General features: G+C 41.9%; 1 protein-coding gene across 3 annotated transcripts in view; it reads left to right on the plus strand.

Moving 5' to 3' along the window:
* The window catches only part of RNGTT (RNA guanylyltransferase and 5'-phosphatase), a 164,571-nt gene that overhangs the window by 65,253 nt on the left and 82,000 nt on the right, over positions 1-17,318 (plus strand). For 2 of the 3 annotated variants that reach the window (XM_026038425.1, XM_026038424.1), the window contains exon 11: positions 13,176-13,244. The exons of the other annotated variant lie outside the window; for it this stretch is intronic. In XM_026038425.1, coding sequence (XP_025894210.1) covers positions 13,176-13,244 — 69 coding nt within the window. The remainder of the gene's footprint in view (positions 1-13,175; positions 13,245-17,318) is intronic. 3 annotated transcript variants of the gene reach the window in all.

The following is a 17,318-nucleotide window of genomic DNA, read 5'->3' on the forward strand; positions in this document are numbered from 1 at the left end:
TCTGTGGGGTGGTGATAGAGAGGACTGTGGCAAATCAATGTTGGGTTTCTGGTGCACTTAAGTGCTCTGAAATTTCTTTTTGTCATTAATCTATTTTAATTACTAATTGTACAGATGTGGATGGCACAGTTAAAATGCTTTCTTYCTGGTTTATACTGTAAAGAAGTTATTTATTTTAATATCTTCTTTTTTTATCTTCCTTGATGCTAAAACATTCAAGACCAATAGGATTAATGTTTTATAAGCAGTGTATTCTGAGCTTGGAGTCATATTTTTACTTTTAAAAAATACCCTAGGATTTTCAAAAGACAGGAGAGTTAGGTACCTAGGAAATAAAACTGTTAGAAATGACCAGCCTTTTGCTGCCAAAGCCAACAAAGAATTCCCATGTAAAGGGTTTTTTAGGTTCAAAGTCTGTGAATTGCTGTCTAGCAAAAGTGGGGGGAAAAGCCTGAAAAGCCTCCTTCTKCACATCATTTATGTTTTTTTTCTTTTTTTTGGACATTTGGATTTTTTTTTTCCACCCAATTCGAAACTTTTCTTTTTTTCTTTTTTTTCCCCTTTGGTAGCTTGAGAACATAGTATATTTAGAAGATTATTCTGATAATCTTCTAAGGTGGTTTCCTTTGGAAAATGAGGTGACTGTGGAATTCTGTCGTGATGAATTAAGCAGTMGGTGCGTGACCTGCTGATGCTGGTATGAAACACATTGCAGGCAACGGAGAGTGTGTGCTGGAAACGAGCACCTGCGTGGTTGGAGCTCATGGGGTGCAGGCACGCAGGAAAAAGAGCCCTAATAAAGGACTAAATAAACAGACACYACTCAGCTCTTGTCTGCTCAGAGAKTCGTTACCTTTGGGGTAAAACCCCAAAGAAATAAACAGTAGATAAGGCAGCAGGAAACATGTCAAATAATCTTGGTATATTTATTGAAGACCTTCAATTATGTATCTTGGTGGAGAAAGAATGGCACCATCTGGAAGGGTTTTTTTGCCAGGAAGACTTCTTTTCTGTGTTTTTGTTTTTATTTTCTATGCCTTGAGGAGTAGCTGCACGGGCTCACCTATCAATCCTCTCTTTCCTGACCCAGAATTGGCAGCAGCTCCGCTGTGTCTGGCCTCCGCCAGAGTCCTCGCTCCATCTGTTCTCTCCCAGGTTTTTGGCTTGCTCGCCATCTCCTTTAATTACCTCCTGACTGCCTGTGCTCTACCATTTTGCTTGTGTTTGCTTTTCTCTCTCTGCCTTGCACACTTGCTTCCTCGCTTTGGTTTTGTGCTGCCTCCCTGAAAATTGCAGGTTAAAGCCCCATGGAAGCAGCGTTGCCGTCACCAAGCCCTGCGCCTTTGCTGCTGGTTCTTCTCTCTCAGAAGGGCTTTGGTTCTGTGCATGCAAACAGCAGTTGRCCAGGTGAACTTAGCAAATAAGCGGTGAGTGCAGAGCTGGAAAGATTCACATCAGAACACTCTGAAATTCAGAGGTGTTCAGTTCACAGCTGCCTTGTATCGCAGCGGGCGGTTTCTCMGACTGTTTCTCAGGCTTCACCATGTGAATGTTGCGCTCGCCGAGTGTTACCATCCTTCAAGGTTGTTGGATACACACCAGTTACAGGGGTTCTGGTATTCCTCATCCCACTGGGGCTGTGCAGAAATGTGTTGCCGTTTGCATTGCAACCCTGCATAAGCTCCCTTTTTTGTTTTTATTTTTTTCTTTCCAAGTGTGCAAGGCATTTGCTTGCCAGGAGGTGTTCCCACTTGGGTGGGAATCATGCTTTTTGGTCAGTCTTGACCAGCTGTGAGTGACAGTTTGGAAACCTCCGTGGAGGTATTTATTCCCCCGGGGAGGCGGTGCTCAGCCTCTCACAACATCCACATCTCACTTCTGTAGTGGGCAGCAACTCCAGATACCACCTAAAAGACTGACGTAGCTCCTAGGAGAAATCTGCTTTGCTCCCTTTTTGTTCAAGGAGCATCTCCTAGCAGTGTAACCCTGTCCCAGGAGTCAGGTTTCCCCAATTTCCACCAAGAAATGTCCTCCTATACTAGAAAAAAGAAGGTTGAGCTGTGGCCAGTGCTCAGCCTCCTMGCGCTGGGGAGGTCGTCTGGGGAGACCTGGGCAAGAACAAGAATCTCTCTTCATTTCCTAGAGGTAACAGAGGAGGATTAGGCTACTTGCTCTTGATTATTATTATATATGGTGTTGAACTTCAAGTATAATACTTCATCGCGATGTAATTTTGCTTTGGGAGAAGGGAAATAGTTTTGTGCTTTCGGTTTAAGAGATTATTCCACACATTAGTTACTTTTCACATTTCTCAGGAAATGACCTGATGAAGTTAAAACAAGCAGTCTTAAATATTCCCATGAAGGATTGTTTTCATAACTGGCGCCCCACATTTGATATTGCTACTGGTGCAAATTAAATTAATGCAGTATATTTCAGATGTGCAATATATCATTAAATTCTGACTTTCCAGATTACAGCATGGAAAAGAAAACAGGGAAACTAACAGAAAAATAAGCCCGTGTGGATGAAGCATTCTGTTTAGGCCGTGTTGTAAGTTTTAACATTAGAGCAGTACATATTTGGTTTAGCTGTTAAAATTCTTCACTTTCTAAAAAAGATGGCAAATTCTTGCATTTTCTGCAGTGGAAATAATACGCCTTCTGCTGTAGGGCAAATGCCCATAGGTGTTTGACACTGGTGTCCCAGTGTGGGCAGTCGGAAGGGTTTGTTGGATGTCCTTGGAATTAGGACATCCAACATCGGCTGCAGCCACTGAGTGGGTCCCTCTGCTCGTTAATGGAGGGACAACTGTTTAGTGTTGTCCATGGTGCCGCTTCCCGGCCTGTCGCTTCCCGAGGAGTCTCCGGCAGCTGCGCTCCGCAGGGAAGCCCTTGGCCGCCGCCTCCCGGCAGGGATCAGAGCACGGAGAAAATGGTGACGATGGGGCTGAGGTYTAGCGTAATTTATTATGGGAAAAGGTTGCAGGACACCCCTGCTAGGTCTGTCTTCCCTTCTGGCATGCCCAATTTTGGAGGGTGGGGAGGGGAAAAACGTGCTTTTTTAGTTAAGAAGCRGTGAGATTGCAGTATTTTACTGTTGCGGTCTTACAGTAACAAGTTTAATTCAGCTTTTTAGCAAATTAAACCCTCAAGTGCCATCACATAGCTGAAAAATCTGATGTTTTGGGGCATCCAGAATATAATGTTAAATCTTAATCTTTGTGTTAAAAACACTGCATCAGTGCCCAGTGGAATACATTAGCCTGCTTTAAATCCAGCAGTGTGACAGTAAATGTATAGAGCCTCTGTCTTGCTGAATATCCATTTTATGTCTAATTGAATTACTGTATATACAAATTTGTTGATGAGTCTTAGTGGGATTGCTTAATAAAACTTGGTCCTTAATTATCTGATTTAATTAAACAGGCCTGTCCAGGTTCCTGACAACTGGAGACTAGATTGTATTGTAGCAATTTACTTAAGGTTGGATGACAAATAAAACCCATCAAGTTGAAAATGTTGCAGAATCATTTAGAGAATAGATTAAAATGTACCTGGCCACAAGTACACGGCCTTGTAGTCRGTGTCTTTTTTTTTTTTTTCATTTGACAATTTTCGAATGTTGTGCTTGATCAAAGCCTGAGTTTTGGGGAACTTCTCAGCATTAGCAGGCGGAATCTTACCGAGCTGAGGATGCCGCCTTTACGGAACCTCTGCCGTCCATCCATCCATTCACAAACGTCACAGGTTGCAGGTGATTTAGCAATAAATCAAAGAAGCTGTTAATGGCACCTTGGTCTTCCAGCCTCGGCAGAATGCCGGTGTCAGGACGTGTCACCCGGGTTGTGCTCGAAGCACCAACACCCTTAGTCACCATCTCCCAAGGGTGACAGAGAGGCGGGGAGCGCAATGAGGGGCAAGTGTCAGTCCCCAAAAGAGAAAATTGAAGGTACCTTGTGGGTTGAAGTGCAGAAATGGGAAGAGCACAGTAAATTACACTGAAGAACTATGCAGTGCCCTGCTCTTTCTCCCTCTGTTAAAATAAACATGAGAGATTATTACTTTTTGAAAGATTCCTCCGTAGCATCGAGGAATCCCTGTTTCTCTCCTTTTGAAACCGTCACCAAGGTCATTGAAACTTTCTCCACGTGCAGCCTGTTTCTCTTCTTTGAAAGCAGCATTTGAAAACATCTTGGGTAATTGAAGTCAAATTTTCAATTGTGTTTTTGAAAGGAGATTGACAGTGAGAGATGCCTAATGCCTGTTTTGAATTCAGTAATGCAGATGTGCTGTCAAATTAGGCATTAGGACCCGTAGCACGTGTGTTATTCCTGGGTGCTGCTTCGCACGCGTGAGGTTCGGAGTCAGAGGTGCGGGGTTCCTGCCCTCTGGGGCCGGGCACTCGGGCTGGCGCCCGTGAGGCCTCCGTGGGGCTCTCCCGCACCGCGCTCTTGTGTCTCCATCCAAACAAGAAGGAAGAAAACATGCAACGAGGGGTAGTAGCGGTTTTAAGGACGTGAATGCTGTGAATGAATTAGCTCTGAAGCCAAAAATTAAATGGAGCAAAAGGAATCATCAGGCTCATTGCAGTGTATTGTGTTATTGTTGCGGCTGGGCAAGGCAAGCAAGGTAGCGTGTTTCTTTGGTGTTTTTAATACCAGAACTTGCCTCTCGTAGCTGGCTACAGTAATTCCCAGCCAGTCTGGCCTCTGAAAGCAGCTTTTCTTTCAATCCTTTACAAAGGTAGTAGGCAGGATTAAGGAGCAAGTATGAGATGAYGGTATCTGTGCTTTTCTCTCGTTTGCTGTTCTCCAGCCAGGAGCCCGGCTGCAGGCGCCACGGATCCCGCTCTGGCTTTCGTGCCTGGAGCTCCTGCTCTTTCCCTGTCCGACAAGGAGAAGGAACCAGATTGCCCGGCTGGGAGCGGGGCTGCGGCGCCCGTGTCCGTGGCGGCTGTTGTGCCCGCTGGATTGCGGGATGAATGTGACGGAGGGAGGCTCTGAGCCGTGCAGGCCCTGCATATTCATGACGGGCTGCGTGCCCCAGCTGCCGGAGGGGAGCGCTGCGCTGGGCCGTGGCCTTGCAGCAAGGGCGAGGGATGGGCGGCTTTCCCTGCACCCACACCGAGTTTGCATTAACCACGTCGGCCTTGGCTCGGAGGTGAGAGAGACTTTCTAAAAAGTGCCCTCTTCAGCCTCCTCTGTGGCAATTAGTCCCCAGCTCACCTGGGAGGAATGCGTTACCTCCAGGAAAGCCTTTTCCCACAGAATTGCTCCTCTGGAAGGAGCACGATGCAGCGAAGAGCCCTGCCCTCAGCAGGGGCCCTCAACAAATGTGATCCTAACGTGATCCATCCTGGAGGAGCTGCCTGGGCAGACCCCCAAAGAGGCAGCTGTGCGGTAGCCGTGKGTCCCAGTCGCCACGTTATCTATGGGCAGCAGGGCCTCGGAAAGGCCCTGCCCCATACCCGGGGGCAGCAAGGCCACGGGGGAGCCCCACGCCCCTTCTTGGAAAGCCTCGTGCTGAACGTGGTGAGCTACTGCGGGGCGGACGCGATTCCTCTTGCAGCGCATCGTTTTTTCCCTTACTAGACACTGATCAATCTTTGTAGCTAAATCCAGCAGTACTAAATGCTCCCCAGTCAAGCTTTGAGAAGGAAAAAGCCTCCTCTGGGCGCTTGTTTCGGGGGCTGCAAATTAGCCCTCTCTAGCAGATGTTTCTCGTGCAGGTCTCATCTAGTGTGTTTAAAATTACCYGTGTCGCTCCCTTCTGGAATCCTTAAAACGGGCTCCGGTGCCCGGCCGAATCCGCCGCGCTTTTGTTTGGCCCGTTGGCGATTCCCGCTCGGAACAGATGGCCCTCGCCTCAACTGACAGGCTGTGGCATAGCCGAGCATTACTAATAAAACCTCTCGCATGTTAAACTTGACCTGACATTAATCAAGTTTGGAATGCTACAAATGATTCATGGATAATAATTAGTCTCTTGATCATATTAGTGAACATCAGTCTCACATTGCTGCCATTATCTGCTCCCATTCTGATGGGGAACAAAGCCATTGCAGTAATTAGGTGTTTTTAATGCCTTTGGAGCCAAAATGTTCTRTGTGATTAACTTGGCAAAGAGGTTATTTTTAGGCTTTCGGTATGATTGCTTTTGGAGCTTCTAGTAAGTTTTCAAGCTGAAAAGCTTTCCATAAAATATGTTATAAAAAGTAACTGCTTTTTAATTTTATCAGCTGAAAAAATTCACCCCCGGCCCCCCTTTTTTTTTACCCAGTCATTTGGTGTAATTTCCATCATTGCAACAGATTTCTATCTAAAATAGTAGTGTTTTTTGTTAAGTGGTTGAATGTTTGAAGTTTATTTTTATTCTYCCTGTTTAGCACCAAGTTACTGCATTCAATATGTACACATATAGACTGAATAACCTCTGTATCTTTTTTTCTGTCTTTATGAACCAGCATTGTGAGAGGGTGGCTATACGAAACTAGGATTTGAGCTATATGCATTTTTTAGAAGATTTTCATGCAACTTGAATTACGTGGTGATTTTTCAGTCCAAGAACATGAAATTTCATTTTAAATAAGTAATAAGCAACCAAAAAGTTCTCACTTTGTGTTCTTTATGCAGTTGTCTCAATGTAGATTTCTTCATTGATTTATTGAAAATGAAGTTACTTTTCAGTTTTTTGGGTTTTTTTTTGGTTTGTTTTTCAAATAAGTATATAAAACTTCTTTAGTTTATTATTTTGAGGGAAATATTTTTGAGGGAAATATTTTTTAATTTCTACTATTTCTGATCCTTCTCTCTCTCTGATCTTTTTTGAATATTACAGACCATTACCAAAGGACAGATTTTTTTTTTCACTTGATAATATTTTAGTATCTTAGTGTAAGAATATCTAGCACTAACTTTTGTGAATTTGCTGTAGTAATTAATATGCTGTATTGCCTTTCTTGCCATGAAAGGCTGTCATTTCCCAGCAAATGAAACATTTAAAGATAAGTATAGCCGACTACAACAAATTGAAAATACATTAGAGAATCAGACTTTAACCTGTCATAAAGATGCACTTCTGTTCATACACTAACCACTGTTTTCACCTCATTTGTTTGACATTAAGTAGCATATTATATTTTGATTAGGAAATAAGAACGATGCAAAGGAAACTGGGTCATGCTAAATTGATTAAAAATCTGCTCTTCAGCATTCTTACTGGCAATTTGGAGGGAAACATGAAATCATTAGCAATTTCTCTTTCATTTGTACATTTGTATGTGAGTAGTAAGTGCTCATGTTGAACCACTTGTGGCATTTGGAATCACTGGGTACAAGGGAAATGTGTTTATACTTCTTTGGTGATGTGTCAAGTCACACTTCTGAGATCACAGGATGAGCTTTCAAGTTACTAAAGAGTCACTTTGAGCCAAGGCTGCAGTTGCCAGGAAGATCCGCTGGTGGAATACTTTGGCAAGTCTTCCTGTGTCCAAGGATCTTCTTGAAAGGAGAGGCTCTTAAGCAGGACAACAGGGAGGACATTTTTTTTCTTGACGATACAGCTCTTCTGAAACACTCTGTCCACCCTTGTTTTGATGTCTTCAGCTGATGAGGGGAAAAAAAATCTAAGTTTAAAGGAGAAACTATGGAAATGCTTAGAGAGTAAAATSTCCTTAGGAGATATTTTGGAATCTGAAGCTTGTTTCTTTCCCAGAAGGAAAAAAAAAAAAGAAAAAAGAAGTGAGTTCAGAGTCTAAATACCTATGAAGGGAAAAGGAAGACAAGTTGAAGCAAGAAAAGAGATTTCATGGATTTTTTTTTCTTTTTCCTTTTTCTGTTTATGTGTTCAGTAGTTCATAAGGGTAACCTGACAGAAATTGCCGTGCGGTGCTGCGTGCTGCTCTTGAGCCCGGACACTTCCACAAAGACTTGTTGGCCCTTGAGCACACCCACCTAGGAGAGACTTGAATGTGCGTGGGAGGTTGGCTTTTTGTCTCAGCTTCACTGAAGCCACCTGAAGGTTAATCTAAGCTGGGATCAAGGCTGCGTGTGTTTTGGGGCAGGGATTGCCAGAGGTCAGCTGCTGGGCCTTCCCCTCTCCTCCCCAAAACTGATTAGTCTAGACTAGATTGGCTTCATTTGTTTGCTTTTTAAATTAAGTTTTACTTTTTAGTTTACCCCAAGTATGGAAAAGATGAAAATCCGTTTGTCCCATTTTTCAGAGGGCACGTGCACCCCTTAGTTCCCAAGAGCTGCGGGTTCCCCAGGCTCCCTAAAGGCTCTTGGAAGTTTTACTACATACTTCCATTCCAGATGGGAATGAATCCAAACTATGGGGATTCAAAACCAAAAGTTTCACAAAAAATTCAGAGGCTTGGGCAGTAAGTCTCTGAATTAGGCAACTTTATGCAGAGAGTTTGAAAAATGAAGCCTTTTTTTTTTCTTGATATATGTGAGATGTCTTCCCTGTATGCTATTTCATGCTATTTCATTTTGAGACTGAAAGCAGCTTTTTAGCTGTTTGATTCTCAATACCTCTTTGATTTAAAAAATAAAGTGTGCTGGATGGGGAGGGGAAACTGGAAAACCTCTGGGGTGGAGGGAATAGCAAAGACCGACTGTAGCCTGCAGGAACCAGCTTCTCTCATCTCCCGTTGACCCACAGTTGACAACATTTTGACAGCAGTTTCAGGAGGCTGCTTCTTCAACAGGTGATCTTGGAAAGCTGGAGGCTTCAATGTTAATAGATTGGATTGTGGCTTTTATCGCTGCCAGTTACTGTTAGCAGTTTATTTTTGAGAGACAGAAGTTTTGTGATGCATCTGAGCCTCCTTTTTTTGTTGCTATAACTTAACAGACACAGTGTTATCGGTAGAATTTCTGCTATCATTCAAAATTCAKATTTCTGAAATACATGTCTTGATTGTCAAGCAAAATAGTTCTATCACATCCTTTTTTTAAACTATTTTTTTCTTAAGTTAAAATTAGGGAGGCCACACATGAAAAAATGAGAAGTTTTTTTTTTTTAAGGGAAATTGCAAATATATAAAACAGTCAAAATTCTGTTTTTTTTTTTCCCCACAGTTCTTCAACTGTGATCCAGAGTTTTGTTCATCAAAAACTGGAGCTTGCAGAGATGAAGATTTTTTTTTTTATCATAAAGTCAGCAGACATGGCTTAGCTTAGCATGGCTTAGACATGCATTAAATTAATTGAAGGTGTTTATCAGTTTTGTCAAATGCTCTTAACTGCTGTACATTTAAAAAAATATATATCTGTGCCTCCCAATTTGGAGATTAGCTTCTTCTGAGACCTGTTAAATACTTCAAGCAGCAATGATAAGAGTAAGTAACATTTATATTGAACTTGTAAAATTGAGGCATGAGGTAACAGGTACACTGAGGAGRGAGATACTGAGGAGTTTGTCATGTATAAAAAAGACAGAAGAAATTAGAAAAGAAAAGAAACTGCAAGCAAAGCAAGTTAATGAAAAAATAAACCTGAACTAATTTAATTTCTCTATATTTTATCTCTGTATAAAACTGTATTTTAAAATTGGAATCTGCCATCTCTTTTAGAGAAGGGCAAAGAAAGACACTAAATAATCATTTCCTTTTAAAAAAGGTGGTGATTAGTGCTGGTAACTTAGAAATCTTTTCCTGAAACCTGGATAATATGTTTGAAAAAAGATCTGCAGTGTCTGAACAGAGCCTGTACCCCTGGTGGTGGCCTCCTGTCGAGGACCTTAGTTGGGAGCAGCAGTGTGCACATGTCTGAGGGTCTTGAAGTCTAGTCAAGAGGCAGTTAATTGAGCTGTTTCTATCTAATCCTTTTGAATAAATTATGTTTGCTTTCACAGGTTTCACTGTTTAGTGAAGAGTAGATGATCAGTAACGAGGAGATAAGTGAAAAAGCACCTGAGGGCTGATGCATGAGGAGCTGCTGTAGCTTTGCTTAGCACTGAATGAAGCCTGAAGCAGGCCTGAAATGGAGAGAGGAGAAAGAAAAAATAAAGGCAAGAGAAACAGATCCATATTTGCCTTGTAGTACAAAGGAGGGTTTTATTTTTTGTATCTCCTAGTATTTTACCAGCCAATAAATGCTATCAACTTTGCATCAGAAAGAGAAAACGGTTAGGGGATATCTGCAGACTGGAACAGAGCACRTCGGGAACACTTGGGTGCAGGGAACTAGACTTTGTTCTTTATAGAAAGCCAGCAGAAAGACATGAATTTTGTGTTTTGTGTAGCTCATAGTATTTTGGTTTTCTCTGCTATTTATTTATTTATTTTTATTTAAGAAGAAGGGTAGTACCTACTAGATTTGCTTACTTTAAGAATAAAATGACATCTGAAAGCTGGTAATAACTGTGAGAGAGGCCTTGGAGTTGTGGAAACTTTAACTAAAGAGGACGAGGACGATGTGGAGTTTGYGTACATGGAGATTTCCTCTGCTTCCTGCTGGGGCAGCCGCCTGTTCCTGTTGGTGTCAAGGATGGAGAGCCTCTGCAGTGCCACCGTTCGCTGCTCCACGCGGGAAACGCTGCTGAGCGAGGCAGTTTCAGCAAAGTCAGCTCCAGTGACTGAGGTTATTAGAGCTGCTTTTGATGTCACATTGCTCCTCTTAATCACAGTGGCTAAAGAGCGAGGAGAAACCCTCTTAGTTGTCGAGGCTCCGCTCATTTCCTGTGATTATACYGCTCTTTTCATCACAGGAATGCTCTTATTAGATGGAGCAATTATTTTCAATTTGCCTTAATTTCAAAGTAATAATGGGTGGGGGAAGAGGTTTTGAATAATAGGCTCCAGGATKAGCCCGCGGCTCCCTGCAGCGTTCCCGGTAGGGCAGGGGGTGCCGGAGGCGCGTGCGGGACTGCGCCGGTGGGAGTGGATGCGTGCGGCCTGCGGGAGCTGTGGGGCCCATGGGGCCCATGGGGCCCGTGTCGCGCCCAGCCCAGCCCAGCCCCGTGTGGGGCACCCAGGGGCTGCCTCTAACCTGCGGGCCCGGCCGGCGGCCCCTGGGCCCTTCCTCACGGTGGCCACGTTCGTTAGAAACGTGGACACCTGTGGTGAACGAAGCAGGGAGACAGGCGTGTGGAAGGCAAACTCTCTACATCTGCGTACAGAATTCACGAGGCTAGAAACCTTATGTCACCTATACTTTTTAGTAGCACAAATACTGCTTTGGCTTTGAAGTCAAGTACCTGTTTCCTGTCCTTTCTACTTTCCTGTTTTTCCACTTTCCTTTCTACTTTTTCAAACTTTACAGTTTGTTTAATAGGTTGATATTCTGTTGTTCGCGAATACTGCCGGTCCTCAAAAAAAACCAACCCAACCCCCTGATTCTTTCTTTTTAAAAAAATAAAAATCAAAAAAATTGTTACTAAAATACCTTTGTTGACATAATGCCATTGAAAGTGGAATAACTGGGAGCATGAACAAGTTTAGTTACCTGCTGAGTCCTGTGCTGCATCCTAATATCTTTTTTATCTTCCATTTCTAATGAACACTTGAGAGAAGATATCTCAGGAAGATGGCCAGGGCCTCCAAAGGGGGGAGAATGAGTTCAAGCCTCTTGACAAATCTGAAACTGGAGGCCAACGTGATAAGAGGCAGTCGGTTGCGTTTTGCACTTCTGTGAGAGTGTGCTCTTGTAGATTAGGTGAATAAAAGGGAATACAAGAATATATTTTTTTCTAAGCCCTTTTTTTCCCCCCTTCCATTTGCAAAATTGTAATGATACTTGAGCCTAGTATTCTAAAACTGCTTTTAGACCAGAGTACAGAGGGCTGCAGGTAAAACCGTGCACAAGAATGATTTTATGCTTTTCCTGAAAGTGTCACACGCTCTGAATTAAGAGATTRTTTCTATATTAAATCCAAATGCACATAAGAATGTCAAATAAAGTAAAAAAGTGCTCTGTTGAAGTAAAACATGGTTGTGGCTTACCTGGCTAGCTGGAAATGCATATGTAAGTATGGTGTCCACTTATTTAGAGTTTGTGTTTTATTTTTTACTGTATTTTTATATTTAAAGAGAGTTTTTTTCTAGTACTTGCATTTACTAAAATATTTCCCTTGTGCTTTTGTAAGTATCAAGTGTATTTTTATTGCAGTTTCACTGGCCTGTAAATTTTGGAAATACTGCTCTCAACACAGAAATCTTGAAAGTGATCCCCGAAGGCTTTGCTTGTTAGATGATTTTTAGTAACTTCTTGGCATATTTTGTTTAAGGGATTTCCAATGTACTCATTGTTCTACTGAAGCAAAGATGAACAATTTTTTTTTCATTATTTTGTATAATCATTTAGTGAACAAAGCATGAAATCTAAAGGGTTCATTTTTCTATGTRCTTAGTTTCCCCATGTAATCATATGATTCTGAAGATTGTATGTTTTGCTTATTTTTTTTAAGACCTATTCAGATAGGTACTCAGATAGATACTCTGCATTAGGGATCTCTATACTGAAAAACAGTGTCTCCCTGGACTGTTTTTTTACTTTAGAATCCAATATCCTTAAGAATGTGCTTTTCAAGTAAATTTCACCTATAGATTGAATAATGGATGCTGTAACTGTTCATACAGAATAAGCAAATATCCTAATCATTGTGTGTATATAAGGAAACTTRGTCATTTTATAGCAAAAAGATGAATTATTGTGTGCAAGTATCTACAGGTTTAGAAGAAAATGTTATGYGTTATTATTTTAAAATAGTTGGTCATAAGGCTTTGTGATTTATTGAATGTTGCACTGCTTTGAGCCATGCATCGTACAGTAAGATAGAAGTGCTAATATTCACCTCTTCCATGCTTTTAAAATGAATCCTTCCCTGCCGGTGAAGTTTGATACTTAAAATGAAGTTGGTTCTTTCAGTTGAATTGAACTGTCCCCGCGGTGGTTCCCGATGCTGCTKCTTTTGCGTGGCGTTTTTTCCTTGGAGTGTTTCCTTGAGTGTGGAGTCTCCAGAAAACCTGCCTGAACCACAGGCGCCCTCCGAAAATCTGCTAGTCCCTCGGGGCTCTTCTCCGTTCATGTTTCCCAAGCTGCCGCCTTGTACCTGAGCTGGCACTGTTGGCTGGCRGGCACTTACGGGGGTACTTTAGAATCTGCTAATGAGCAAAATATTTCTCTATGCAAAAAAGAAAAAAACCCATGTTTTCTTTCTGTTCTACAGCTCCTTGAAGGAAACTTTGCTAGAGAAGTTAGTCATGAAGTGGACGGACTGATTTTTCAGCCTACAGGAGTAAGTAGTATAAGAACAGATATATATATATATATATATTTTTTTTTTTAATGAGATTTCCGCTCCTCCTGCCCTTCCTCCCTCCAGTCCTTTGTGTCTGACCCAGCCTTTGTTTCAGTGGGGGTTATTTTTCAAAATTGATTCTCATTTTTCTGGTTCTGCAGAGAGTTTGAATTCAGCCAGTTGCCATCCCAGTTGTAGAGTGTGTGTGTGTGTGTGTGTGTGTGTGTGTGTGTGTGTGACCTTGATTGGCACCAAAGTAACATTTCCCAGGAATCAGCTCATGCTTCATGGTTGTTTTTGTTTGTTTGTTTGCTTTTGTTTTCTTTGTTTTGTTTTTGTTTTGTTTTTCTGCACGTGCAATCACAGAATCAGATGTGCTACTAAATCAGGAAGGATTTTCTTTGAGTTTGCCTCCAGGATATTTCACACTAAAATTATAATAAAGTTTGTGATACATACTGTTTTAGTGAAAGTAAAGTATATTATGTCTTTGAAGTCTGCTTACTAGTGGCAAGCATGTGTGACTGGGAGGGGGACAGTGCCCAGAAGAATTGCAGGCAGACTTCTTAGCTATCAAAAAAGAGCATAAAGAGGTAGTTTGCAAGAAGCAAGAGTGGCTCTGTGAAAGCAGAGCTGTAGCAGGACCTCATCCAATCTGCTAATGCTCTTGCTGCCTCTCATACAACAAATGCAGTCCAGGTAGTTACACATTATTACTGAAACCTCATCAGCACTGACATCTTTTCTTACCTTGTAAAGCAAGGAGTCGCTGTTTAAATTGACAGAATTCTGCCTTGACAGCATCTTGTTGAAAGCATTTGTGTTTAGTTTAATACACACTTTTTTCTGGTCTACTTTCTATATTATAGATCTTGGCAAGGGTGATGACACTGCCATCTGGAAATAAGATTAACCTTGTTCTTTATTACCAGTTCTCCATCAGCTAGCCACAAAATGAATGATCAGTTAGTCCCTTGGTTTCTATGATACAGTAGTACGTTTTTTTATTTTTTGCCTCTAATATATATAGCTATTCTAAGCAAAACTACAAGGGTGAAGAAAATTGGCATTTCCCTAGAAAAGCCTGGTGTGATCATGGAATATTTTTAAAATGTAAAGTCATCGTAAAGGTTTCCCGGGATCGTTTTTTCTGAATAGAAGAGGTTTATGCTATTGAGAATTGCTACAGTTAAGTTTGAAATTACTTGATATGAAATAACTTAAATGTCTCTTTGTTGAGACATTTGTTCTTTGTTGCAGGAAATTAATATGTGATGTTGGTTTTTCTAGAACTTGTGTTCACTGACTTAGCATACTGGGAAATTTATAAGCCAATAAAAACTATCTCTTGCTGTTGAAATATTTATATAAGTTTTCTCTTTAGAATATGGATTTTATTTGTTTAGTCCAATTTATTGTTCACTTTTCAGTATTCTTTCAGGTTTTATCAAATGCAGTTTCACTGTACCTGTGGTTAAAGATTAAGCAATATGCAGTTTTCTCAATGGTTTTTGGAGAAAAATATAAATAAGATATTTAGAGAAAAGAAATTGTTATAGACCTAGTAGACTGGGAAATAATAAGCCTGTTTAACTGAAAAAAAAGGAATATAATTGGCACTGCTTTTTATTTTATGCATTGCAGAGAGCATAGACTAATTGGCACCAATACGAGGGCAACGGAGATAACAACGCACTAATGATCCCTTCATCTTAGTAACCAAAGTCATTTTTCTGTTCACACTGTAGCTGCAGTCCCATCTGTGACGTTATGAGGTGATTTCACACACAGGTGCTTCTTGCTGCGCGGGGCGGCTGCCTGCACTTGGGTCAGGGTGGCACCTTGGAGCTTCCTCTCAAGGGCAGAGACCACGAGCCAGACTGCCACCCACGTGGGGCATATCCAGAAGAAAGCGGGTTTCTTCAGCTTTTATTGACGTTTGATCTTGTAGGAGAAGGGACAGAGATGGTGCTGACAGGTAGAGAAGCAGGGACATGTGAGGAATTTCTTTTGGGAGCTCATAAAGTCTCRTGGGTGTTCCTTGTGGAGGAAGAAGGAAGCAGAGCTGGACAGGAATATGAGTAAGGTCGCAAACAGGGATAAAGTTGGAGCAGAGAAGGTTGAATGGGAGATGACCATTTCCACACAGGAAAACTTGAGGCATGGGAAAAACACTTTCAGTAAGTTTAGCCATTAAAGCAGAATGCATAAGTTAAGTAATTATTTAATATAATGGAAGTTGAGTTTATTAGCTCAGTCTGTTTAGTGAAAATGTTCTTAGCTTATGCACAGATGTTATTCCCTTCRTCTGTGAATTTAGATACAGTCTGAAGAGTCATCCCCACTGACTGCATCATCCCCACAGACTGCAAGCAACRCTGGTACTGGGAGTCCAGAAGGGTGGAGAAGTTTGGTTTGGAACTTGGAAGTTTGTCTTTAATGAAAAAGGGGCATCTGAAATGCCTGTGACAAGCCTGGTGCTTGTGGTCAGAGCCCCACAGAGCGGGGCTTTTTCCTCACTTTTCTCTTGGATATCGAGCGCTTCAGCAAAGTAGAGCACCTGGGTTGGTTCAATCTGTGGAAATGAGGATGCTTTGATTAAAAGGAATCTGTGAAAAGCTGTGAAACACCAAGCACAGYGTTTCAGCGAGGTGTGATGTTTTCTTCTGTTGGTTTTCCGATCTCCTTTTGATCTCCTATTGTAAATTGTGAATTCAGCTCCTTTTGCTGAAACGTGGATTGTTTTGCACTGCGGTTAGGCTCAGGGGTGAGGAGCAAGAAGCCCGTGCACTCCTGTGCAGGCTACTTTATTGTGCAAGATCACGCTAACTGTGCACTGTTATTCCTAACTAATTCACCAGTTATCTGAATTATCATTCATTTGGGACATGCAAGTACTTCAATTTCATAGAAGTCAACGACCAAGGCCTCCCTTCTTCCTCCTTCTGCAGMCACTAAATGTTTTCGCGGATCATGGGAAGAGTGTGTTTAGTGGAAGCTGTGGAGATTTTTACTTAGTTTATGAWCTAAGGATGTTATATAGGTGACTTGATGTGATGTGTGCTTCGTAGGGCCCCGTGCTTTCCCTGTCGTACCTGCCATCCTCTAACAGCTCCGTGGTGAGAGACAAATACCAGACAATGTTTTCTTATTATTGTTTCTCTTCTTTCCTTTGTACTCTTTTCCTTTCCTCTGTTTCCTTTTCATGTTTCCTCTGTCCAACAGCCTATTTCCCACATTCCTTTTGGTTTCCCTTTCATGTCTTTTCTCCCTAATGCTGCTTCTTCCTTCATCATTTCYTGTCTGTGTAAGACACTGCTGATAAAACTCCCCTGCTTCTGGGTYGCCTCCATTCCATCTGATCAGCTTTCTGATCCCTCTACGTGTAACAGGTTGGCAGAGCAGGGACGGAAGCTAAGTGCTAATTAGGAGGAGTGAAACAGGCCAGCAGGAACCTTCATGGACAGGTATGTGTCCCTCTGATTACAACCAGACCAGGAGTGAATCTGCCCAGYAGTTTGCAGGTACAAGCTGAATGCCTTACTCACAGATTCTAAATGCTCAGCTAACATTGGAAACTCTCAATCTTTTATTTTTTTCCCTCCTGAAGGGTTAGTTCCAAGCAGTGGCCAAGTTTGTATGCTTGTTTTAACACTAGCAGTTTGCCAGCCTGGGTGTTTTTTAATTGAAATCTCAAAAACGGCCTCTTATCTATGAATGGCAGAATCAGCTCGCTGACCTGTACCCACTCATCAGTGAAATTACTTTTGCTATCTGCCTTGTAAATCATCCCTTCACTAGATACCTGCCTGAGGCTATCGAATTTCTGTGCTAGCAGCCTCTTTGTAACTGGTTTCCTTGCTGGCTAGAACTATTATTTTGCTTTGCTTGGAAAAGGGATGAAAGAATTACTTAATTCCTTGGGCAACCGGAAAGCTGGTKAGGTGGCCATTGCTTCGGAAGGCCTAAGGACACTTTTTAAGTAGCTTTRGAAAGCTTGCATCAGGATTTATTCTTTTCTACATCATCCTTTTGCCTCCTGATCTCTATGATGTTTTTGTTTTGTCTCCG

This window comes from Nothoprocta perdicaria, unplaced genomic scaffold (genome assembly GCF_003342845.1).
Source record: "Nothoprocta perdicaria isolate Ctin4 unplaced genomic scaffold, notPer1 scaffold_21, whole genome shotgun sequence".
Lineage (NCBI taxonomy): Eukaryota > Metazoa > Chordata > Aves > Tinamiformes > Tinamidae > Nothoprocta > Nothoprocta perdicaria.